The sequence below is a fragment of the Pristis pectinata genome, chromosome 22 (assembly GCF_009764475.1).
Source record: "Pristis pectinata isolate sPriPec2 chromosome 22, sPriPec2.1.pri, whole genome shotgun sequence".
Taxonomy (NCBI): Eukaryota; Metazoa; Chordata; class Chondrichthyes; order Rhinopristiformes; family Pristidae; genus Pristis; species Pristis pectinata.
The window spans coordinates 11,908,144-11,933,979 of NC_067426.1; the positions used below are offsets into that span (position 1 = coordinate 11,908,144).

Below are 25,836 nucleotides of genomic sequence, written 5' to 3' on the forward strand. Positions count from 1 at the left end.
AGGATCTATAACTATAATAACAGGAGACTTTAGCAATTACACCATTCAATAATTTGTTGACCACAATGTTGTCATACAGAATTATAGAATCGTTACTGTACAGAGGGAAACTAGTTGGCCCATTGAGCTCATTCTGCTCTTTGGTTAAAGTAATCCAGGTAGTCCCATTCTCCACTTCTTCCCCTGTAGTTTTGTTTTACCCTAAAGTATTTATCTACATTTGTTTTGAAAACTCAAGTCTGCTTCCACTACCCTTTCGGGCAGGGAAATATAAATTAAAATTTTGCTCACTGGGAATGTTAGTTAGTGACGGTGTTGCTAATTATACCACAGCCATGATAAACTTCTGAGCTCAGCAAGAAGGGAGCCGGAATATTGAGGGCACAGTGACCATCAGTTGACTTTTGTGTGGCATGGCAACGTGTGCTAAACATCTCATTCACCAATGTCTGTGGAAGGTCCAATGCCATCTGACTTTTCTATCAGAAGCATCAAAAACATGCTTCCTGGCAACAAAAATTGACTAAACTCATGATCATTATTGTGGAGACAATCCAGTCTCCTATGACCTCCTACCAAGTGTAGATGATAGTTTCCAAGAAAGCAGCTGGACACTTTATCCTCCAGTTAGCCTGCTGCTCACAGAGCTATCCTTCAGTTAGCTTGTCCAATGATCACTTTGCTGAACATCTGTTCAGTCCGTGAGGGCGAAGCTGAGCTTCTGGTATCTTGCAGTTGGAATTCTTCACCCATCTTTGTCAGTCACCATTCCAACAAATCTGAAGTAACAGCATCTTGACTTTCAACAAAGCACTTTACAGCCTTCCATACTTGAAGATGAGAGCAGTGAAATAAATGAAATCATCTTTTCAACCAGCAGTTCTGACAAAGGGTCTTTGACCTGAAGTGGTAACTGTTTCCCCTTCCATAGATGCTGCCTGATCTACCGAGCGGTTCCAGCACTTTCTGTTTCTAAGGGCACACAGAAGTGTTGCTAGTAGAGCTGCTGCCTCCTGGCTCGTGACCCGGGTTCAATCCTGAACTCGTGCTGCTTGTGTGGAGTTTGCACATTCTGCCCGTGAGTTTTTGGGTGCTCTGCTTTCCTCCCACAAATATTAATTGACCACTGTAAACTGTTCCTGTAGATGAGTGGTCGAGTCTAAAGGGGAATTGATGTCGGAAGAATAAAGTAGGTTAGGGCAGGATTAGTGTTAAAATGGGAGCTTGATGGTTGGCATAGACTTGGTGGGCCGAAGGGCCTATTTCTCTGTAGTATTTCTATGACTCTAACTTCCAGCATTGTTTTGATTTTTGAATTAATGCAGAGACTAGTCCACTCAATCTAAGTTAATATAAGATCCCTCAGTATCAATGGTCTGCACAGAAATTTAAATTTGACTGCCTGTAGATGGTCATGTTAAACACTTGCATATTACACACATTGGCACACATCCTTAACATGCTTAATGATTATTGGGGGTCCCTCCCCCACCACGTCCTTTCTTGGTATTTAGGTGAAGTCTAAGGTGAGTACAATATCTTTTAAGAACTGTGTACACCAAGAACTATGACCTTTGGTATGTTGTTTCACCAGTAGACTGCAGTTGGTTGAGGGTTGACTACTATCAGTGAAGGATATTTTGTTGGCAACTCTATCCTTGTTACTAGTCCTCCCTGGGTTACAAATACCTGACTTACGTACAGCCCGTACATACAATCGAGCATTTGGGAGCCTGGCAGGATGGATTTGCCGGCGGCTGTAGGCATCTTACGCCACGTGAGAAATCTGTTTGTGGCCACATTTCCAATCTACAAACTGTTCGGGTTACGAACTGGTCGTAGGAACTGAACCCTGCCGTAACCTGGAGAGGACCTGCTCTTGCCTTCCTGATCAGTAATAAAAAGGAGTAAGTGAACACTACATTGGTGATGAGTTTGGGATGTTGCTGCTTGACAGAGCAGCAAAACACTAATTTGAGTGTGAAGTAATAGAGAACAGGATTCTCCAAGTGTAAAGCGCTAGTAATGACGGGCAGTGGGCTTGGACAGATATATCGGTAAGTTTAAGAAAAACGAGGAGCCTCAGTCATTCACCCTGTATATAGAATGAAAAGAGATCTAAAAGATATTGCTGTGGTACCAGGAGAGGACACAGAACAGAGCAACATGGCCAAATGGGGGAAAAAAGGAAGGTCATATTGTTGCTGGTGATGGGGCCTGAGAGATGTGAGGTATTGGTGCATTTACGAGTGCCACAAACCACGGATGAAAGTTCTTAGAGCACAAAAACAAGGGACATTTTAACCAAATACCTTCAAAAATATATTTGAGAGTTTCAAATTTGGCACATGCAACCAGGGACTAGAGGAAAAGGGCGGTGAAGGCACGATAAGGCTAAAGTAGGGCTGCAATCTTCATACTATTTTAGATGTAAAATTGTATATATTCATTCAAGGGATATGGGCTTCACAGGCTGAGCCAACATTTAATTGCCCTTCGAGAATTGCCCTAAGTTCCCCTTGAGAAGGTGGTGGTGAGCTGCCTTACAAACTGGCAAATGGGAATATTCAAGCAAAATCATTGAGGCGTTGGCCCTGACATTTGAAGCAGAGTGCAGAACAGCCACTGGTCCGGAGACGGTGCTGAAAAACATGACGGTTTTACTTGCTGCACGATTCTGTGGTGCAGGCAAGAATCAAGCCCACAGAACTCACCATCTACTTGGCACCTGACTTAGATAGATGTCTAAGACTGTCCAACACTGCCAGAACAGTGTCACCAGCCACAGATGCAACAAAATAGTCACTAGCTCAGGAGACAGAAGAAAACATTGGATGAGAGTACAGAGAAGGCAGACAGCCTGCACCACCAGGGCAGTTGATCTGGGTGTGGGCTCACAGATAGAGTTTGATAGCTATTTGAAGAGGAATGTTAAGCCTGGATGAAAAGATGGGCCAAGACACTTGAGGCAGCATTTTCCAAAAGCACAGCCTCGACCAGCTTGAAGGACAAGGGTAGCAAAAGCATGGGAACACCCCACCTGGAAGTTGCCTTCCAAGAGACACATCATCTTGACCTTGAAATATATTGCCATTCCTTCATCATCACTGGGTCAAAATCCTGGAACTCTCTCCCTAACAGCATCGTAGGTACATCCACACCTTGAGGAGCACAGCAGTTCAAGAAGGCAGCTCACCACCACCTTTTCAAGGGAAACAAGGGATGGGCAATTAGATGAACCAAGCTCACAGCCCTTGAATGAATAAAAAAACAAATGCAGCTGAATATGAGATCTTTCCAGGATTCACCTAGATGTTGGGCTAATGCATGCAGTGATTGCTTGCCAAAGAGATTGAGAAAGGATCGAGCGATGCAGAGCCAAGGTTTGTGGTGAAATCGCAAGGGTGGTGAATGGATATGTGATACTTTCAGAAGTTAAGTTGTAGTGCAAGACATAAAGAGAATATCAAATGTGGTTTGTACAAGCCATGATTTTGGAGTGCAGTGCACACATCTGTCTTGCTGTGGGGTAGCAAATAAAGCAAATACTGCATTACAATGTTAAAGATACTTGGACAGAAGGTGTCTATTACTAAAACATTTGCAGAGGCCACCACAAGATGGAAAGATTAATCGGCAGAGCAAAGTATCAAGCAAACTAGGAATGGAGACCACAGTGATATGTCCCAAAGTGAAGGACAGGCTATTTGAAAGCAGTTTGAGTTCAGTCTAATTTGGCGTTTCCAGAGCAATGGAAATGCCTGATCTTTGAAAGGAAGCAAATTGGAGTCTGTAATCAGGAGGGTAGAAGATATTGGCGTGTCAGGGTGTCAATTGCGTCATTTCCAAGGAACTATTGGATAAAATGGAAAGTAAATCATCCAGTAAGTCAGAGGACACAAGTTTTAAGAAGGAGTAATATCCACAGGGTTTATGTTGTTCAGAGCTAATGAATGCATTGAGTGAAGCTGGGTGCCTTGAAGGGGGAATATATTCTGCTGTGTAGGCAACTCAAGTGTTCTGAGGATCCTATGAATGATGTTGGCTTAATACACTGTAGCCAAAGTGCACCAACAAAGGCTTGAAACCAGTTGTAGCTGAATTGGGGTCATTGGAGAAAAAGTCCATAGATCATCATCAATATGCTTCCTGGATTACAGAGTATTAGTGAAAAGGAGAGGTTGAACAAACTTGGGTTGTTGTCTCTGGAGCGTCAGAGGCTGAGGGGCGACCTGATAGAAGTTTATAAAATTATGGGAGACACAGATAATCAGAGTCTCTTTCCCAGAGTAGAAATGTCAAACACTAGGGGACATAGCTTTAAGGTGAGAGGGGGTAAAGTTTAAGGGAGACATGAGGGGCAAGTTTTTTTTTGCACAGAGAGCGGTGGGTGCATAGAACGGGTTGTGAGGGGTGGAGGTGGAAGTAGCTACGATAGTGGCATTTAAAAGGCATTTAGACAGGCACACAGACATGAACATGAAGGGAATGTAGAGATATGGATCATGTGCAAACAGATGGGATTAGTTTCATCTGGCTTCATGGTCACCACAGACACTAGGCCAAAGGGCCTGTTCCTGTGCTGTACTGTTCTATGTGTTCTAGAAGTCAGATGATTTTCTAATAAACAGGGACAGAAGACAAGGCAAAACGTTCAGGGTTGACAGGGTCAAAATGCAAGAAAGTATTAGATCAGAGGGACAAAGGTGGGGTGCCTGAGAAAAGATTCAAAGTTTAAAATTATTTAGTGAGGTTCATAGTATTTGGTAATATGCTGAAAGCATTGTAATTGCTGTGTTAGTTAACGAGCATTATTAGCCAATCTTTGGTGTTACACATGGTGTTCAGCAAATATATCATGTATTTTATGGTTATGCACTAACAAAATGTATGAGGTGTATGACTAGGTACAGTAACATCAATAACCCACTATCAGACTAATCGGAGATCCCACACTCCCTTCGTACTCACCAGGGCCCTGTTCCCACACTCCCTTTTAAATTTATTGGGAACATTTTTATTTTGCTGCGTAACTTTTTTAAAAAAGGTGAATTAAAAGTGTATTGGAGTGTTAATTGGAATAACATTGACTAGTCTGGAAAACCTGCCAGTCTGACGCTATCCCAAGGGTGCCGGACTATTGGAGTTTTACTGTATGAAGTTTTATGTTGAGAAGTGATATATGGAAATTGTCTGTATCCGGAATGGATACTGCAGAGATGTTAAGTTTAGCTCATAAGATAAAGTTGGTAGTCAACAGAAATGAGTAAGTTTATGCTCATTTTTTTTTGTCATTGTAAATATTTAATTGTATAATTTTGCATAGGTTATTAATTAACTGCTGATGTAATTTTAATATGCATATAGTTGGTGGTTAGCATGCGCCATGTAACTTTAAGGGAAGCAGTGTGCTAATGTACCTCTTTCAAAACAGTGTAACGTGGTACGAGTTTCAATACATTATACCATAGTTGTTTGGTGTTGACTGCCTTCAAGCAAAGATGTTCTGTTGTTCGCTCTATCCTTGTTGTTTGTGAGCAGCATGCAACAGAATCCACGGACACTACAGGAAGCTGTTCTGACTCATTGCTGTAACTGGGTTCCTCTCGAAGCCATTCTTTTTAAAATGAGAAGATAAATACTCAATCTCTGGTGTATTTGTCGGGGCCTTTCCCCAACAGGATTATCAAATCACCTGAAACCTCATCTTATGTTGTCAGTTTTGTGTTTTAAAACTTATGCAAAAAGCAAGAGCTAAGGATAAACAAATTATTGCAAATCATCAATTGCCCCCTTCCAAATTTCTTTTCTCAGGGGTCTCCAAATCCTTTCCCCATGGCAACGCTCTTATGGGGAAGGGGTTGGGCGGGGGGAATAAAAGCTACTGCAGGGATAGGACAGAAACTGCGTGCCATATGTTTGTGACTTGCTTAGACTTGCAAAAAAAAATCAGGTCAGCTTTCATCGATCCATGATTGGTAGCTATGCCTTCAGCTGCCTTGGACCCAAGCTCAGGAAGTTCCCTCCAAAACTCTCCAATTCTGTCTCCTTTTAGTCACCTGCCTGAATGTCTAATTGCATTTGTCTCCTGCAAAATGCCTTGGGATATCTTAGTTGATTAAAGATGCTGGAAGCTGTGCAATACAGATGCAATCACTGACTGTGGTGCATGTTCTTTATCTTGCAGGATTAGTGTCAACACCGGGTTATAATGGAAGAAAAAAGAAGCTTTAAAGAAGGTCCTAGACAAATTGTTTGGAATGACAATCTTGATGTCGTGTGTGATTGATAATTGTTTTCAAAGGGACTCACCATGAAGTGAACTTAAATTAAATGTCCCTTGTTCTCTGGATCAATATCAAGCAGGAATACCGTGCCAGAACTTTAACTCAGTAACCATTCCCAGCAAATGTGAGCAGACCAGGGACTTTCTAAAGACGACAAATTTAGCAAATGAATCCCGCCGACCTTCCGCGGAAAAGTACTTGAAGCCTTTCTCTAGGTCATGGAGCCTGAGTCAAGCACTGCCCACCAGAAGAGTACAGGAAGGTCTGATCAGAGCCCAGGCAGGAAGTCAAGCAAGGTTGAAATTGGTCCCTCAAGTGGGAGGTCAGCTGTTGCCTATCACCCAGGCCAGCTCCTTCCCCAAGGAAGCCTCGGTGGCGACATCATCCCACCCCAGCCGTGTTTCTCAGGCTCGCTGCCCATTCCCGCGCCCACGGAACGTGCTCATCAACAGGCTCCGGCGCCAGATCTGCCAAAGCACACCAGCGCCTACTCCTACGAGCAGGTGCACCACACCTCATCGCAGCTCCTGCAGCAACCCATGACGTCTGCGTTCATGGCTCCAGTTAAGCCGGAGCTTGGTCTGGAGGGACGATCGTGGCAGCTTTTTGACCCAAGAGGGCCCATGGCCTCCGGGCCATTCCTACCCTCTGGTCTTCACTCCCACCGGCATCTTCTCCCCTCCCGTTCTCCCATCATGCCCAAGGAGGAGTCTCAGCCTGTCCAACCTGTTCACGGCCACCACACTGCTCAGGTTCCCTTGAAACAGGAGGAGGCACCTAGAAAGGAGAAAAAGCCTCAAAAGCCAGGCAAGTACATTTGCCAGTTCTGCAGCCGTCCTTGTGCCAAGCCCAGTGTGCTCCAGAAACACATCAGGTCACACACTGGCGAGCGTCCCTACCCTTGCCATTCCTGTGGGTTCTCCTTCAAGACGAAAAGCAACTTGTACAAACATAGGAAGTCTCACGCCCATAAACTCAAAGCAGGGCTGGTCCCTGGCGCCAAAGGAGAGACGTTTCCTGGAACCTCCAGTCTGGAGATGGAGAAGCTCAGTGGGGATGAACCCGAGGAGCACACTGAAGGAGATGAAAGCACAGACTCCGAAGATGAGACTGCCGGCATGATGGGTCACTCCCTCGACCCGCTGTCCAAACACAAGCACATTCCAAGCTGCGGCTCGTTCGGCACTCAGGAACCGAGTCCCAGGCAGCCAGCCTTTACCTTGGCTCAGCCGAGCGAGACTCCGTCCCTCGATGAAGGCTCGCAGCTTTCGGAGTCCTCCCTCGACCTGTCCTTCGGCCACAAGCCGGAAGACTCACACACCATAAAGCAGAAGTTGGCGCTGCGGCTCAGCGAGAGGAGGAAGGCCTTGGCTGATGAGCAATCCCAGACCTTTCTGAGCCCGGGAAGCAAAGGGAGTACAGAGTCAGGTTACTTCTCCCGGTCGGAGAGCGCCGAACAGCAGCTGAGCCCACCGCAGGCTAGCGCCAAGTCTTACGCCGAGATTATCCTGGGGAAGTACGGCCGCTACGGTCAAAGAACAGCCATGATTGCCGCAAGTGCAACGCAGAGGATGCAGCAGGTGGAAGAGAAGCCTGCGGCGCTTTCATTTTCCGTGCCCAAAGCCCAGATGGAACAGAATGTCATTGAACACATCACCAAACTCATCACAATTAACGAAGCAGTGGTGGACACCAGCCAGATTGACAGCGTCAAACCCCGTCGCACTTCACTGTCCAGGCGGGGTAGCATAGAGTCGCCAAAGCCAAGCTCCTCCAGAGATTCATTTCAGTTCGACCTCAAGTCGCTGGGGTCTGGTGGCCTGAGCTCAGATCCTAGCAGGCTTGCCTTCTCAGCTGTTCATCATGGCCATGGTGCCACTGAAACAGTGCCTCTGACGAGAAGCAACTCCATGCCTTCTGCAGGTAGCTCCTGTGCCCCGCCAGCCTTCAAAGGAAGCCATTCGTTCGATGACAGAATGACGGAGCCTGACCAGGCCTTCAGCCATGGGCTGATAACCCACCACCGCATGCTAAAAAGGCAGAAGGCAATCGAGCTGCCATCAGGGATGGAGTATCAGACAGAAGAAGCAGGGTATTCGGCAAAGGAGATGCAGGCAGCCCCAAGCAGGGCTGGCGAAGAGCAAGAGCCCACTGAGACTGACCCCACCAAGAAGACCAAGAAAGGCCCAAGGGCCAAAGGGCTGATGTACGAATGTGACATCTGCGGGGCCCGCTACAGGAAACGGAGCAACTATGAAACACACAAGAAATATTACTGCTCAGAACTGCACGCGCCAAGGTCCCGGCCCTACTTGGCTCACACCTCTCAGGAGATGGAACGCAGGCCTCTAGGTCACGACGTGCAACCGCAGATAGTGCACTACAAGCTCCGTCCCTCCCTGGAGCTCACCCCGGCGAGGAAGAGGAGGAAAGAGAAGAGTCTTGGAGACGATGAGGAACCCCCAGGTGACTACGGCAGCAGGCCAAACCCCGCTTCCATTGCGGGCCCTAGCAGCGCCACTCCTGCCCAGTCTTCGTTACCACTGCCAGCTCAGACCTCCGTCGTCCCGCTGGTGATGAGCCCATCCATGAGCAAGGGCGAAGCTCGGCTGGTGATGGAGGCGAGCTCGGAGCCGAGGGTCAGGCCGAGGCCCACGTCCACCGAGGTGAAGCCTTACCCAGCCCCGGGCCCTAGCTCGGATACAGGGGGCAAAAGGACAACGGGGAAGGAGATCTCTGTCATCCAACACACCAACAAGCTGAGCAGGCCCAGTTCCTTCGAGAAGACAGAGTCACTCGAGCACCTGGGCCCGCAGGAGGGCCCGTCAGCCGAGTACCCGGCCCAGGTCAGTGAGGCCGAAGCAAGGAGGGCATGGCCACCATCTGCCGAGCAGCCTCGCCCACACCACCACCCTCTGCAAGCCCGGCTGGTCCGCCAACGCAAGATCCAGGTGCCCGAGATCCTGGTGACAGAAGAGCCGGACAAGGTGGAGAAGGAGAAGGAGGTGGGTGCCAAGGAGCCGGAGAGGCCGCCCGAGGAGTTCCAGTGGCCGCAGAGGAGCCAGACGCTGTCGCAGTTCCCCACCGAGAAGCTGCCGCCCAAGAAGAAGCGGCTGCGGCTGGCCGAGATGTCGCAGTCGTCGGGCGAGTCGAGCTTCGAGTCGGCCACGCTGTCCCGGAGCCCGAGCCAGGAGAGCAGCGTGTCCCACGGCTCCGGCCGCTCGGCGTCCTTCGACAGGGACGAGGGGTCGGCGGCCGCGCCCAAGGATGGCGGCGGGCCGCCCGTCGAGGCGCACGGCCGGTCCGCCGCCGCCCCGCACATGCTGACGGTCCCCGCCCACTACCAGCACCCGCGGGAGATGAGGCGCTCCTCGTCCGAGCAGGCCTCGGGCCGCCAGCCGCCCTCGGAGGCTGCCGAGGCCCGCAGCAAGTCCTTCGACTACGGCAGCCTGTCGTCGGACTCCAGCCCGGGGCCCAAGCTGCCCTCGCCCCTCAAGGAGCGGCGGAGGTGCCTACTGGTCCGCCAGGCCACGCTCAGCGGCTGCGCCGAGCCAGAGCCCAGGCCGGAGAAGCAGGAGGCGCCGCCGCCTTTGGGAGCGCAGGGTCCGGCGTCGTGCTACCACTCGCCCCCTCCGCCCGCCGCCTTGCTGCCTCAGCCCGGCGACGCCCAGCCGCCCGCCGACGTGTTCCCCGCCCAGCCACCGGCTGAGGCCTTCCAGCTGTTCCAGCTGCCGCCACCGCCGGCGGCCGAGCAGAAGCACTACCCGCCGCCCGCCTTCAGGGGCCAGATGTCGGCCCTGCTGTCGGCGCCCGACCCCCTGCCCTTCCCCGTCTTCCCGCTGCAGCACCTGCCGCCGGCCCGCCCTTCCCCGCTGCTGCCGCCGCCGCCCGCCCTCCCCTTCCTGCCCGTCCGCTCCCAGCTGGCCTTCCAGCTGCAGGCCGGGCCCGGGGCTGGCCACTTCAGGGACCACAAGCCCCCCTCCCGGCCGTCCCCGCCGACCCCCTTCCACTCGCAGCCCGAGTACAGCTCGGCCAGCGCCACTTCCGCCGCCTCCTCCTCCTCGGTCGCCCAGCCCACCATCACCGAATCCCCCGAGCCCCTCCGGCCCATGGTGTCGTTCATGGTGCCCGTCAGGGTCCAGACACACATGCCAACCTACGGGAGCGCCATGTACACAACCCTGTCTCAGATGCTGGTGACACAGTCAGCAGAGAGCCCAACCACTGTGGTCATCTGCAGGGTAGAAGACAGCAGACCCAAAGCCACCCTGGTGTGCAGTGCTGCGGTGCATGGCATAGGGCTGGATTTGACGCAGATGATCGCTGGCCACCACCGGGACTTGATCCAGTCACCCTACCTGAGGGTACCATTGCCCATGACAGAGAGGAAAGGATATGTGCCGCTTGCCTCGACGACAGAGGGGACTTGCGGGGCAGAGAGTTACCCATCCACTATTGGTGGAAGCAAACGGATGCTGTCTCCGGCGGGGAGCTTAGAACTGACCATGGAGACCCAGCAACAGAAGCGAGTGAAGGAGGAAGAGATTGAAGAGGAATCTGAAGAGAAAACTGAAGCAAGAGCAGAAGATGCTGCAAGGCGACAGTCTCCCCAGCCGGCAAGACGGTGTCCAGCTGAGTCCAAGGCCTTATCTGTCCAGATCTCGCCATCCCCCCTACAGCTGCCCAGGACCTCAGAGAAGCACGAGCTCTGGTCAGGACATCAGTACAGAGGTAAAACTCCACTAGAGCCAGTGAAGAAGGAGGATCCCCAGGAGGCGGTCCAAGAGAGGTCTCCACTGCACTTGCAAGAGCTTCAGACGCTCACCTCCAGCACTTTACCTGATCAACCCTCAGTCGCCAGTCCCACAAAGCCCAACACCGTTCTCGTCACAGACGTCAGTGACGTTCAGCATGTACTGCACTTCCCCAGTCTTCACACAACCACCAACGTCAGCTGGTGTTACCTGAAGTACACCAAGCCAAATCCCACACAGCAAACTGACCGAAGGTCCTCCGTGTATGCCAGTTGGTGTGTCAGCCTGTACAATCCCAACCTACCGGGCATGTCTACCAAGCTAAGCCTCGCGCTTCTGAGGTCAAAACAGATGTCCAGCAAGGAAGTCTACACCATGGCTACGGCTTCACGGCGACAGACAGGGAAGTTGGTCCCATCGAGTACAAGGAAGCTCCGAGTTAGTGAGGTAAGGTGGCAGCAGCAAGGCATGGCTTTATTGCTTAGATAAGCATAAGTTTTAGGAGCAGGAGTAAACTGTTCAGCCCTTCAAACATGCCCCATCTTTCAAGGAGGCCATGGTCGATCTTCTATCTTAACTCCACCTTCCCATCCATTCCATTTGTGTCCAAGAATCCATCATCCCTTCTCATGAATATACAAACATTCACAGGCCTCCAGGCTAGAGAAATCCAAAAATTCGTAAAATGAGTGAAGAAATATCTCATCAACTCAGCCCTACAAGACCAACTCTTACTCTGTGCCCATTGCCCTAATTTCTAAACTCTGCAGCTAGAGAAAATATCCTCCCACCATCTAATCTTGAATGTTATCCATGTCAATAAAATCACATTTAATCTTCTAACCTGTTGGGAATACAAGCCCATCATCTATTCAACACCTCCTCATGGATAATCTCTCTGTCCCAGAAAGAGGTCTGATGACCCCCAACCTCTTCTCCCCATTCAGTAATGATCCAACCTGACTTCCCCAACATCTATCACAATCCCCGATGCAGACACCAGTCCATCCTACCGGTCTCCCAAACGTTCTTTCAGTTAGGCACACAAGTTAGGCATTCATAACCTGGGGAGGACCCGTTTATGACTGCATTAAAATGTCTTTGCTCTTACAGTGAATCTTATTTTAAAAACAACTAACACACCATTTGCTTTCCCAATTCTGTGCCATGCTTAGAAATTAACTTTTCTGTAACTCATACAAGAGCACCCAGGTCTCTCTGAATGCTCAAGTTTTGCACCTTCTTACTATTTAAAAATCTGTGTTTCTCTCTGAAACAAATAATTCCATATTTCTTCACGTTACATTCAATCTGCAGCATTGAATCTGCAACTCAATTCATTTTCTAAGCTTTAAATACTTGAAAACTTTTAGTAATATGATTGCCCTCTTATAAGAGAGAGGTATCCACAATGGTTTGAATTCTGAACAAGTGTTTGCTGAAGTCCACAAAGAGGTATGTAGATTTCTGTGGAGCAGGTGAGACAGAAAAACAACATGTGAATTACCAAATGCAAGCTCAGAGCTTCTTTCGTCTTCAAGTTCACAACTTTACATTTACTTAACACTTGTGTGTCTTCCTCTCAATGAACCAGTCCAAGTTTGTAGATTTGCAGAGCTAGGATGTAAAAGTGGGATGCACCAAACCTTCACATTACTGCAGCGCAGGTGTCCTGCAGGGTGACCACATTGTTCTCCTAACATTTCTCCTTCAATGCTGTCACTTTCTCTTCCTCCTTTGCTGCCCTCTCTCATGTTATCTCCTCCATCGCTCAACCCCATGGACCTTATCGTTCTTTGCAGCTGTGTTTCGATGTGTAGCATGCTCATCCCTAAAGGTTGTGGTGTTGAATTCCAGTCTTGAGACTTGAGCACAAAATCCGGTTAGAGATTCTGATCCAGTACTAACAGTGTACTGTAATGTTGGAATACCATCATTCAGTTGAGGCTCTTGTTGAAGACAAGCAGAGACTTTTCACCTGTTCTCCAGGCCAGTATTTATCCCTCAACTGACAATTAAGAGCAGATAGCCTGCTCATTATCATGTTGTGGTTTGTGGAAGCTTGCTGCGTTTGAAATGGCTATTTCCCTAAATCACAGTGTAAACAATTCAGAAGTACTCTTTGGGACATCATGAGATCCTGTGTGTAAGTATACGGTTTATTCGTCCACTATAATTTAGCTGGAGAATGTTTACCAAAAACTTGCATTCCTTATCACACGAGGCACTTTGAGTCCATTATGGAACTATGCTTTGGTCCCTGTTGCTTCTCATTTGCACGCTGCCTTTCAGTGATATTTCCCTCAATCATGCAATCAGTTTCAATCTGTTCTGATTGCGTTCAGATCTCTACTGACACCTTCATCAGCTCTGGCCTCAAACTCATTCAGGATCCAATTATGAATGAACCACAAATTCCAACGACCAAACACCATTTGTGCAAAGTCTATCAATGTGAACCACAAGCTTCAAATCTGCACCACTGCCTCCATCTGACCACTGCCCCAGAAAGAATTGGGCTTCATTCACAATGTTAAGATCCTGTGTGACCCTATCATAAACTTGCAGGCAGAAATAATCCCTCTTGTTATCTAATGTCCAGAGTTGAGCACACTAAGCATAAGTTCAGATGACTTGTATTACATTATTCTGGTTATAACTGCCAAAATTGTTTAAGTTTTTAATTGTTTCAGCAGCTTGCCTGGACATTTATCATTACAAGTGTGCTTGCTATTGTTCCCTGATCCTTTGTTACAACTCTCTGGCTGGTGCCAGTCTAGACTTTTAAAAGGACACAATTTGTATGAAGAGGGGAAGAATGAAAGACATTATCCAGTTACCCATAGCTGCACTAATTATACAATTCAAATCTTCCTATGTAGATTCATATCCCTTCCCTGCTTTCTGGAGATAGTGGAAAAGAAGCCTGCAAAGTAGAACAAGAAGAAGAAAGAAGAGAGAAGCACGAGGATGATAGTTCAACGCCGAAGAGGCTGGAGCCAACACGAATTAAGATCTTTGATGGAGGGTAAGGATGATGTTCTGATATATAATGTGTGGAGTGATGATGCTTTGCAGCTGAAATGCATGACCTTTACAGTAAAAGAAATTTGCCTGGGGGACTTAAAAGTGCAGCCTATATTTGTTAGAATGGTTACATTTATATTTGCTCTCATGAGGTCTGAGGTAAAATTTCCCCAATTTAATCTGAGAGGATGCAGGGCAAGTGTTCAGGCAGATTTGTTTTTCCAGGGAAGATCATTGAAATGTTGGGCAAGGAGGTCATTGTGTGAAAAGTAGTATTTCTGGGCCAAAATACTACTTTCTGTTTTTATCAAAATTTATAACAGGCACTTTACTATATAAGAAAACAAGGTAAGAAGTTGCATTAATATTGTATTCTTTTATTCATTTACTATCTGTATTGGAAAAACACTAAGGAGTTTGTAACTTGCATCTCCCATTTACATCACTGCTCCCATGACACTTCATTATCCTGCTAAAGCATCACACTCTGGGCTAAAGACCACTCAATGATTGCTAAAATTAATCATGAACAAAGTGACCCAAGTTTTGACCTATTCAGATGTGGAATATTTCACGTTTGGAATTATATTACTATTATCTCAAATTCAGATGGCAATTTATACCTTGTTTCACAGAACATTAATCAGTCGGTTTTTCAATTAATTCTCTTTAGCAGCAAATAAAGAGAGTCAGGTTAAGGCACTACAACATTTTCTTTCTCTCTTGTATTCGATTTAGCAACAGATGTAGCCCAGGTCTTGTTGATGTTTCATCTCCACCTCTGGCTGGAGGTCGCCTTCTTGAGATGGTGTGAAATAGTTTGGGAGGATGTCTTGGTATCCAAACTGACCAATCGATCTGTGGGACGCTGCGCTGTAACTTGATCTTTGAAGATCCTAGCCAGGAGGCACAAACTTAACCGCAGCGAGCAATGCTACAACTTGTTTATTGTTGTCTCTTCGTTAAAGTATCATCTAGATGTCAAATATAATTACTTTTGCACAAGTGTTTATTTTGGAAACCAAATCTCATTACAATATTCATGCATTCAGAGATGACACTGGTATTTTAATGTATTGTCAGCTGCGAGGGAAAATAGTTTTAAGCCTCTGAGCTTCACCTCTTTACTCAGAGAAGGATTAGAATGTGGAACTTTCCGCCACAAAGAGTAGCAGAGGAGAATAGATGTGATTAAGGGAAAACTGGTTAAACATGAAGGAGAGAGGATTAGGAGGATTGGAAGATCATGTTAGGAGTGAGATTGAGAGAATGCTTGTGTGGAACTGTATGGCCTGTTTCTGTGCCTTAGCTTCTGTAAAATTACATGTAATATTGCATTGTAATGGTTAAAGTGGAAAATAAATGTACTGAAAAGTAAACTTGGGGTTTAAAACAATAAGGAAATACTCCTTGGTACTTGATGTTTGAAAGGAAAAGTGATGGAGAAAGAAGGTCGCTGACCTGTATTTACACACCATTATAATTGTTGTCTGATTGATCCTGCAAGGTCGGGAGCCACTGCTGTTGATTTATTTCAAGCAGTGGCTTTAAAAGGCAATCAATCGTATGTATGCTTTGCACTTTGGACTCTACAGGTTAGCAACACCACAAGAGAGCTGTGAGTCTTTCTGTACAGTGCCCCTTAGCTTTTGAAGAAATGGCAGGTTTGCTCCCCATTTGCTTTCTGTCCAGTGAAGTTTATGGAAAGAGAAAAACCAGTCAGCATTTGTTCCAAGTTTCATGAAGAAATTCATTCATGATTTCTTTACATTTTCATCACTTTTATTTTAATCACCACTTAAATAATATTGAGTTTGGGATTGTCTACATCCTTTCCATCTGAGAAGTCTGCAGACAAGTGGTCACAGAATGCACTGTTAAATTAGAATCCCTTTAGTTTGGAGGTTTCAGAGTCCCTTTTGAAAGGCTAAATGTCGATTCACTGTGCGTGTGTGCAAGCACGTGCAATAGGCCCACAAAATTTCCCACTGAATAAACACATGTCGTAGTTTAGAGGATGTAGATAACCTTTAAAGGTCAAGTTTCTAATGATAGTTCCAAAGAATCTGTTTGAATGCCAGTGATGATTGTGTATTTTATGTGCCAAGTTAATTCAGTGTTTCAGTAGCTTGGATTCTCATATCATGAAATATTATCCCAATATTGACTTTAATAGAGTGTAGTGGGATTATCCAGGAGAAAGGCGGATTTCCTCGTATTTAAAGTACATTAGAGCCTGTATGAAGATAACACTAGATGGATTGAAGACCAGTATTTATTTTGCTCAAGGAAGTGCAGCACTGGATGTAGATGCAGGTGACGTAGATTGTCAATGTGAGCTACTGCTAACTTGATAACTGGTACAGTATTTGAACAGAGCTGCTACTTAAAGTGTTAAAAGGATATTCATCCAATTGCTATATTTGCCACCTTCAGTGCGATAAATACAAAGCTGATCATATAAGATGCATCTTGTTAAACCAGAAATGAGGCATGGTGTCTGCTGATCAAATCTGTAAGCACTGATTTCTTTTTAGTATTCATTCATTTCCCGCGATCTGAGCATCGCTGGCAAAGTTAACAGTTGTTGCTAATCCCTAATTACCCATGAAAGTGGTGGTGAGCAGCTGCCTTGAACCACTGCAATCCTGGTGAGGCTCCACAGTTTAGATACAACAATGATGAAGATTTTTATATTTCAAGTCAGAGTGGATGTGACTTGGAGGGAAACATGGTTATGTTTACTTTTGCCCTTGATCTTCTTTGTGGCAGAAGTTCGCGCGGTGATCTGTGAATTCAAATCAATTAAGCCTTTTGGGTTACACAGAGTAGAAGTTATATAAAAATTTTACAGTACAGAATCAGGCTTTTTGTGCCTGACAAGTTTGTGCTTGTTTTTGTACTTAAACCTTCTCCATTTATATAATCTCAGCATGTCCCTCCCTTTCTTTTGGCCTTGTATATCAATCCATTTTGGTCTTGAATAGCATGGATGCATTTGAGAGCTCTTCACACACTCCATTTGGTGGGGAGTTCTCTATTCTACAGTCTCCAGGAAACAAAGGTTCTCCTGAATTTTCTTTTTGATTTATTATGGATCATTTTTTTATTCATAGCTGCTCGTTTTGGTCTCCCCTGCAAATTAATATACCAATAAAACATTAACAGTATTGATCTTGTATATAAATAGTCCTACTACTCTTGAAATTCAGACCTTTAAAACTAGGTTTTAAGAGAGTAATTTGTTGAGAAGTCTGCTGGAAATTCAGGTAGGTGTAATCCTTTTACATTCTTTGATTTTAAAATTAAAGTTATTGAGGGTGGAAATTTATCTTCTTTTGTATGTGTGACGTATGTCAAACCTATCCGGTGTTTCTGACGTCTTATAATCATGAGGAATTTATGATGCAGAAGGACACATCCCCACTATTGTGTCCATGCTGTCAAACAAAGAGCTGCCCACCCTAATCCTAATTTCCAGCACTGGATGCGTTGCTCTGCAGGTCACAATTCTTCAGTGTGGTGAGGATTTTTGTCACTGCAGCCCTTTCAAGGAGTGAATTGCAGATCCTTACTGGATGGGGGAAAAGAGAGTTTCCTCCTGGAATTCTTATTTAAAAACACATCCCCTGGTTTTTGACCATCTCTGCTGAGGGAATTGTTCCTTCCCATTTACACCATCTAGGCCCCTCATAATTTCATTCATCTTAATGAAGTCTTTCTTCAGCCTCCTTTCAAACCTATCCAGTGTTCCTGCATGAAATCAAACACCATTTGTGAAATTTGGTTCCGTTACAGAAAATGGAGTTCAAAATACATAGGACAGTACCCTGCATGTTTACTGCAAACAACAGAGGGTGAACTTGCAACCTATTGTACTCTTTGACTGCTCTGATCATGAAATTTGTCACCAGAGCCATAGAACAATGATGAGACATTTAGCAATGCAAGGATGAAAGAGAATGATTAGGAAGAGAAGCACAAGGATTAGCAAAGGGAAATTCCAGATCTGTTTGGTTACGTTTTGTTCTCTTGTTTGTCTGGTGACAACAATATAAGTTTGGCTTCGCATATCAGTTAAGAAGGATTTGTTGTGAGAAGTATGTTGTTGTAGAAGCTCTTCCTAATCCTGGGTGGGATCAGTGTATGCTTCTATGCTTAAAAGAGTGATGTACAAACAACTGTGGCTTGGATTTCCAGCAGACAGGCTCTATTTTGCTACAGTCTTGCCTCCATCCCTTTTTCCCCTCAAACAAGAGCCTTTGCAGGGGAAGCTTGCGAATAATGAACAGTTTCACTGTTGGTATCTCAGAATCATGATAAAATTCCTTAACTTTGACTATTTTAAAATTTCCATTCCCTACCAGTTATTCCTCTTTGGACACTGTGGGTGTCATACTGAAGGACCACTGAACTGTCAGCAGTGTTTTCTTTTAGATGAAATGATAAACCGTGGACTCATCTTGGGTCATGGTAGTGCTACAATGAAGAGCTTGTATAACTCCCCAGTACCCCACCCAATGTTTAAACCTCACCTAATTTAGCTAAAGGAGAATCTTTAGCGATTATCCCATTACAATTGTGAGAGACTGCTGTGCACAGGTAAGATATCTTTATTAGTCACAAGTACATCGAAACACACAGTGAAAATGCATCTTTTGCGTAGAGTGTTCTGGGGGCAGCCCGCAAGTGTCGCCACCTTTCTGGCGCCAACATGGTATGCCCATAACTTCCTGACCTGTACGTCTTTGGAATGTGGGAGGAAACCAGAGCACCTGGAGGAAACCCATGCAGACACAGGGAGAACGTACAAACTCCTTACAGACAGTGGCTGGAATTGAACCCGGGTCTCTGGCGCTGTAATAGTGTTACGCTAACTGTAGTGACCACACTTGAGAAATGCTTCAGAGGTTTGTTAAGTAGTTTACATCATCTGCATGCATTTATCTTCAAACACTGCACAAAAAAGCATTTACCAAAGCATTCAATAATGGTGCTGCTACCTTGATTTTCCAGAGCAACCACTCAGCCTTTCAGAAGTAGGGCATTGCCTTTGATGTAAGCACAAGGTTTTCTGGGCTTTTTGTTCTGGTTCAATGTTCCCACGGGATTGTTCATATTGTTCATTTATGTGGGAGGCTCACCAGTACCTGGTACAGGTCGGCTGAATGGTTTGTCCAACCACAGCCTAATCTAGCTCCAATTTGAGAAGCCTTACCTTTATTGCCATCAGCACACACTGTTAATGTGCTCTACTACTAGAGGCAGCAGCCCGACCCCTCACTGAAGCAGTGTTTTGACATGTCCGGTCAAAGAGTATTTAATTGTTTATCGTGTTACGCTATATTCTTGACTTCACAGCTCATCATTGAAGACAATCTTGTAGTATAAAGTAGATATTTAATGCCAACAGCTGATTAAGCAGAGTCAAAGCTAGTTGGGTCAAATCCAGCTAGTGTTGCCATCTGCAGAGACAAATGATAAACTAACGGGAATTGACTGAAACATGATTTAGATACTCAGCAGTCACCAGGGTTAGTTGAATTTGCATTTCATTTATTCTTAGTTGAATTTCAAACCTTTTACATTTTGATCTGTGATATGTGCCCGACACTTCACGTCAAGAGTCATTCCGTTTTCCTTGCAATGCTCAATCAGTAAGAAGCAGGGGGAAAGTTATGTAAAACTAATTTGTTTGCGATGGGTTATCACTCTTATTAGCATTTTCTTTTTTGATCTGTTAATTCCCATGGGGGCTGAAATGAGGTCAATGGTAAGCTAACTGGGACTGTCCGCTGAGATATACTCCTACTGATTGACTCCCATGAGTAAGAGCAAAAGATGCAACTTGCCAGCTGATTCATTGCTTCAGTACGATCACAACCCTGGAGCCTGTTTGATCTTTGTCCTCGGTCGCGGTCATCTGTGGTTCTACGAATGCCGCCCTTGTTTCTGAGTCACAAGGTGTAAAATATGTGTTCAGTGAGTTCTTAACCTCTAATGAAGTCCAGTTCAGAGTGTACAGGTAGATACATGTGAGATGTGAGAATCTCAAGGGCTCTGCTCAGACTGCTTCTGGAACTTTGTACATAGTTGATTCCGTAGTTAGTCACAGGACAAAATCCTAAAGAAGTGACAGCCTTGTTGTTCACAGACTTTAGTGCATATACCACACAATGCCATGGGTTCAAGCCCAGTTTCAGAATAATGAGGCTGATGGTCTTCCACTGGCAAAGGTGCTGCCTTTTGGTTGAGACTTTTAACTGAAAGCACATCAGCCTTTGCATAGAGTTTTCAGATCCCTTGATGTTACTGAAAAGAAAAACCCGGACAATCTCTGGTTTTTGTTCTGACCAACATTTAACTATTAAACTATAGATCATCTTCTCATTGCCCCGTTTTCTGTGGGATCTGGTTGTGCATAAAATGACAACCACGTTTCCTGTGTTACTACTTTGACTGCATTGGCTATAAAGTGCTTTGAGATGTCCTGAGGGTGTGAAGGGCACTGTATAAATGGAATTTTTTCTTTATCAGTGAAATATAACCCAGGTATGCGAAATCTCTCCTTGCGAATTGGAATCCAGGCAACATTCTGGAACACCTATGCTACACTCCCTCCAAGGCAAATGTATGCTTTATGGACTCAGACAGCCTTTTGTTCACTTACACTTTTGTTTTTGTGAAGCCTTTTCCATTATCAGTTGCAATTATTAGTTAATAACAACTTTTAAAAAAAAGACTGATAGATTGATAATCACATGATTGACAGTGGGTTTGAATTGCCTGGTCCAAATAATAACCTTTTACTGCAACTGATTGGATTGCTGCTTGATAACTTTCAGCTATTCATTGTCGTACTTGCAGAATATGGTTTCATAACACCATAAGATAGCAGTGATGGTGCAGTCCAAATGTGAAAATATCTTCTTCTTTGGCAGTCTTATAGGAGAAGAAACTCCTCATCTCAGGACTTCCCTTTTGTTCCGAGGCTATTCCTCCTAATTCTAGTTTTCTACCCCAGGGCAAATAGCTTTTGAGCTTCCATGTGTATGTTTTGCTTTGCACCAATTGATGCAGCACCCTGTGCATTACGCTTGAATTTTAAATTTTATTTACAGCGTGGTAACAGGCCCTTCCGGCCCAACGAGTCCGCGCTGCCCATTTTTTAAACCCAAATTAACCTACCCGTAAGTCTTTGGAATGTGGGAGGAAACCAGAGCTCCCAGAGGAAACCCACACAGACATGGGAGAACGTACAAACTCCTTACAGACAGCGACGGGAATCGAACCCCGATTGCTGGCGCTGTAATAGCATCGTGCTAACCACTACACTACCATGCCGCCCCTAAGTCCAATTTACTGCCCAAGTAATGCAAGCTAGTGGTAACTATTCATGAGATTGTAAAAATATTGCAGTAAATCATTTCTTCTCCTTACCCAACATGCCGCCGCCACCACCACAACCAATAGGAGAAAACCACCCTCCCTTTTCTCCCCTAGCTAATCCACTGTCTTCCTTTAGCACCCTTTGTTATCCTGCCTCGATTATCTATACACACTTCTGGGCTCTGCAGAGCATAGTTGAATCAGATTATTGACATGGGGTGAGGGTGGCCCCAATGCCAAATGATGAAAGCCTCCAACCTCACTGAATCTATGTTGAGAGTTCAAGCCTCTTCATAGATAGACTTGTGCAGATTTCGTGCCCAATGCACAGACAAGCTGAGTTTCAAAAGAGCAAGTGCAAAGGCTTTATATTTGCATGTTCTAATTCAAGGCCAAGCCTTTCAGGTCCATTTAACAGTAGCAACAACTTTTCCTTCGTGCAGTAAAACACCTCAAGGCATTGCAACAAGCCTGATTAAACATCGAGCCACATGAGGAGATATTAAAATGGATTGACTCAAAGGTAAACAGACAGGTAGCTTTTAAGGCATCTCTTAAAGGATTGCACTTCTGTAGTGTCTTTCATGACCTCAGGACAAACAAAACCACTTTATAGCCCATGAGGTACCATTTAGATGTAGTCACTATTGTAGTGTTGTAAAGGAGGAGATGGAAGTAGAGAGGCAGAAAGATTTAGCAAACGGAATTCCAGAGCCTGGGACCAAGGTAATTGAGAGCACAGCCAGCTGTGGCGGAGTGAGTAACTTGTGCGACGGGTGCAAGACTCCAAGATAGAACAGACACAGAAATGTTGATGAGTTGAGCAGCTGGAGGAAGGTACACAAGCAGGGAGAGAGGAGCATGTTGAAAATTGGGAGAGTGAGAGCTGATGTCAGTTAACAAGTTCAGTCCTGATAGGTAATTGGGACATGGAGAAGTGAGGCAGCAAGAGTTTTGGATGAGCAGAAGTTTATGTTGGGTAGAAGATGGGAGGCTGGCTGAGATAGAAAAGGGGAGGATTGAAGCCTTGGAATAATTGAAACACCAGGTGAAAAGTTTTACTGCCTTGGCATTTCCAGGTTGGGTACCAGTTTGGTTCAATGAGTGCAGGAGTGATGGTTGACTGTGATTTGCTGCAAATTGTGATACAGGCAGGAGTAAACCTGGCAGTGAAGCTCTCGTGTTTTTGTGGCTGGATCCAGAGCTCCAAAGGAAGTAGTTTGCTAACCAACCTTTCACTCACAACCATTGAATGCAACGGGAAGAAATCAAAGCAGCTTGGCAAGAGAACCAGAGGTGGAGATGAGAATTGCTTTCCACGTGAAATTATTGTGAGCTGGAATGCACTGCCTGTGGCAGAAGCAGATTCTGGAGCAACATTCAAAAGAGGATTCAATATATAATTGAAAAAGAAAGATTTGCAGGAAAGTGGGGAAGAACACGGGGTGGAACAAATTCGAGGAAACTTTCAAAGAGCCAGTTTCATGGGTTAATTGGGCTCCTTCATCCTTTATAATTCTGGGGAAATGTCTTGGGAGAATAAGATAACTTTCTTCCTAATAGAAGTGTCATCTCTATGTTTTACACCTCCATCTTAGCATTTCAAGTTACCCAATGGCCTTGAAATCCATGGGCTGTCCAGATATTTATCAAATGAGTCTCGCAACAGAAAAAACAGGGTATTCAGCCCTTGGTGTCTTTGAGCCCCATTCACAGAGTAACCTGGGACAGTAGTGGACTAACATTGTGTGTTAGGGAGAGAGAGGAAGGCTGATTCCACTTTCTGAGCACCATCCTGTGACAGGAGGTCAGACCTCTCCCCATGGCTGGGAGGAAATTTGCAGTGAGTATTTGAAGTGAGATAAGGAGCTTCGTTGTGCAAAGAAAACAGGTGAAACAAATGATTATTTGGGGCAGAGTACAGCTGGAAAAGTCACAAACAAATCAATCACTTAAAACCTTCTCTGCTTTATGTGCACCACATCGACAACTGTTTTTCTTTCTACAACCCAATGGTGAAGTCAGTGACAGAATTTCTGCTTCGGGGTAATCCCTGGTGAGTTTTATAAATAGCCCACTCTATTATGCCACTCTGAAGGCGCCTGCTCTATCCCAATCTGTCAATAAACCAGTCAGAACAAGCCTGATTCTAACCGCGTGCTTCCTAGAAGTGTGAGTCGAAGCATGTTGACGTGATGAGGCAGCCCAGCTTCAGATGATGACAAATTCAGAAGTTGTCTGGAGAATAAGCAACAGCAAATGAAACTCTCCTTGCCTCTCAGTTGATCGCACGTTGCTGCTGAGTCAAAAGGATATGGGTTTAGAATACCTAATCTAAACTGACAGCACCGAGGAGCGCTACACTGTCATAGGTGATGTCTTTCAAATGAAATGCTAAACTGAAGAACAATCTACTCTAACACATGAGCATTCGATTCAATGAACAGCAATGGACTTCTCCCCAGTGCTAGGCCAACATTTCCCCACTCAATCTCAATCAATAAACTGGTTGGTCAGTATCACATTATTATTTGTAATAGCTTGATGTGTGTGTTCGCTATATTCCTTCATTAGACCAGTGGTTGCACTTCTAAAATACGTCAGCTGTTACAAAGCGCTTTGAAACATCTTGAAATTTGCTAAATAAATGCACATTCTTTCTTTGAAATAAGTAAACCACAGGTTCAAAGAATTGGAGTGGACATCTATCTTCAACTGAACCAAGCAGTTGAGACTCGTGCAAATCTGATGATTTATTTGGTATTCAGAAAGGATGTAAAACACCAGACTTTTGGCTCAGTCTTTACCCAATCAGAGGGGATTCTACTGTGGCTACAGGGTAATTAAGGAGCACAGAATGAAAGCACTGAGCTCTCGTCCACAAAGAAGCTTTATTAATTGCTGGCAAGATTGTTACTCTAAAGACCACGTGGAATGTGTTGTGTGCAGTGTTGCTGCTTTCTCTTAAAAGTGTGTAGTCTTTAGGTAGGATATGATTGCTTGCAGATGGGCTTACAGTAAGAGTTTGTTTAAGAGCATTCCACATTTACAGGCCGAACATGTGGCGACTCCCCAGGGTCTATCAGAAAGGAATCCTTAAAGCTACCACATTTCTTGGAATAGACAGATTGGAGAAACATCTGTAATCTTCCACACAGTCCCTGCAAACTCTTCCCACCTCCCCCCCCCCCCCCCCCAATACTATCATAATGAGCTATGCATTGTGACCGTTTAAAAAGTAACCCCTAGAATCCCCAACTATTTGTAATTTTAATTCTTTGGAGCAAGGAGAAATGGGCAGAGAGGGAGTTTATTTTAAAAAAAACACCCATGCGGCTAATGAATAGTTTTAGGAAATCCATGCCACAAGAAAGTAGCAGGAAACCCCAAATGGCCAGGACTCAGCATTCCAGAAATAAAATAGATGTCCCTCACCCCTCTACCCCATCCCCCCCCACCCCCAAACTTCACTCCTTAAACAATCTTTGTACATGAGTTAATATGTATGGGCAAAACCAAGGTAGGAATGTATTAAATTTTGGTCTCTAAAAGAAGTTACTTCCCTAGCCCCCTAATTAAAAAGTCTGATATGTCTTCAGAAAAAAAAATCAGCTAATTAATATCTTGTGAAGTGTAGATACTATTAATTTTCAAGCAAATGTAAACAATCTGCATGCAGCAAAAGCTATCAGGCAGTATATCTGTTCAGCTAGTGTCAAGTGAGGAGGTATATTTGTGTAGGAGATCAAGGCAGTTCATGGTTATTTTGATAGCATTGTGGGATCTTTTACATCCACTTGCACAGATAGGTGAGACCACATTTCACATCATCTCCAACTCCATCAACACAACATCAAAGCAGGCAGTGCTAGAGTCCATGCACTTTGGTTTTTGAACCACATTCACATGAGATGAAGAAATCCATCACAAAAGAACAAAACTTCTATCACTATTTTTATAAGTATTTTTTGTTCCACAAACCAATATTATAAGATATCTTTATTAGTCACATGTAATCGAAACACACAGTGAAATACATTTTTTTGTGTAATGTTCTGGGGGCAGCCCGCAAGTGTCACCATGCTTCCGTCGGCAACATAACATGCTCACAGCTTCCTAATCCATGCGTCTTTGGAATGTGGCAGGAAACTGGAGCACCCGGAGGAAACCCACACAGTCACGGCGAGAACAAACTCCTTGTAGACGGTGGCCGGAATTGAACCCGGTCGCTGGTGCTGTAATAGCATTACGTCAACCACAACACTACCGTGCTTGGCAGAATAGTACCTGGCAGAATAGGACGTTGTTATATTAGGGTTGAATACACAAACAGGCTCTTCAGCCCATCGTTTCATTGCTGCCCATTGTACCTATGTAGC

At 45.2% G+C, this 25,836-nt stretch overlaps 1 protein-coding gene across 5 annotated transcripts in view; it reads left to right on the forward strand.

The window, feature by feature from the left end:
* The window catches only part of LOC127581755 (transcription factor HIVEP3-like), a 414,925-nt gene that overhangs the window by 355,728 nt on the left and 33,361 nt on the right, over window positions 1-25,836 (forward strand). For all 5 annotated transcript variants that reach the window (XM_052036442.1, XM_052036447.1, XM_052036443.1 and 2 more), the window contains 2 exons: window positions 6,188-11,488; window positions 13,924-14,069. In XM_052036442.1, the coding sequence (XP_051892402.1) occupies window positions 6,506-11,488; window positions 13,924-14,069 (5,129 nt within the window). In that variant the 5' untranslated portion in view covers window positions 6,188-6,505. The remainder of the gene's footprint in view (window positions 1-6,187; window positions 11,489-13,923; window positions 14,070-25,836) is intronic.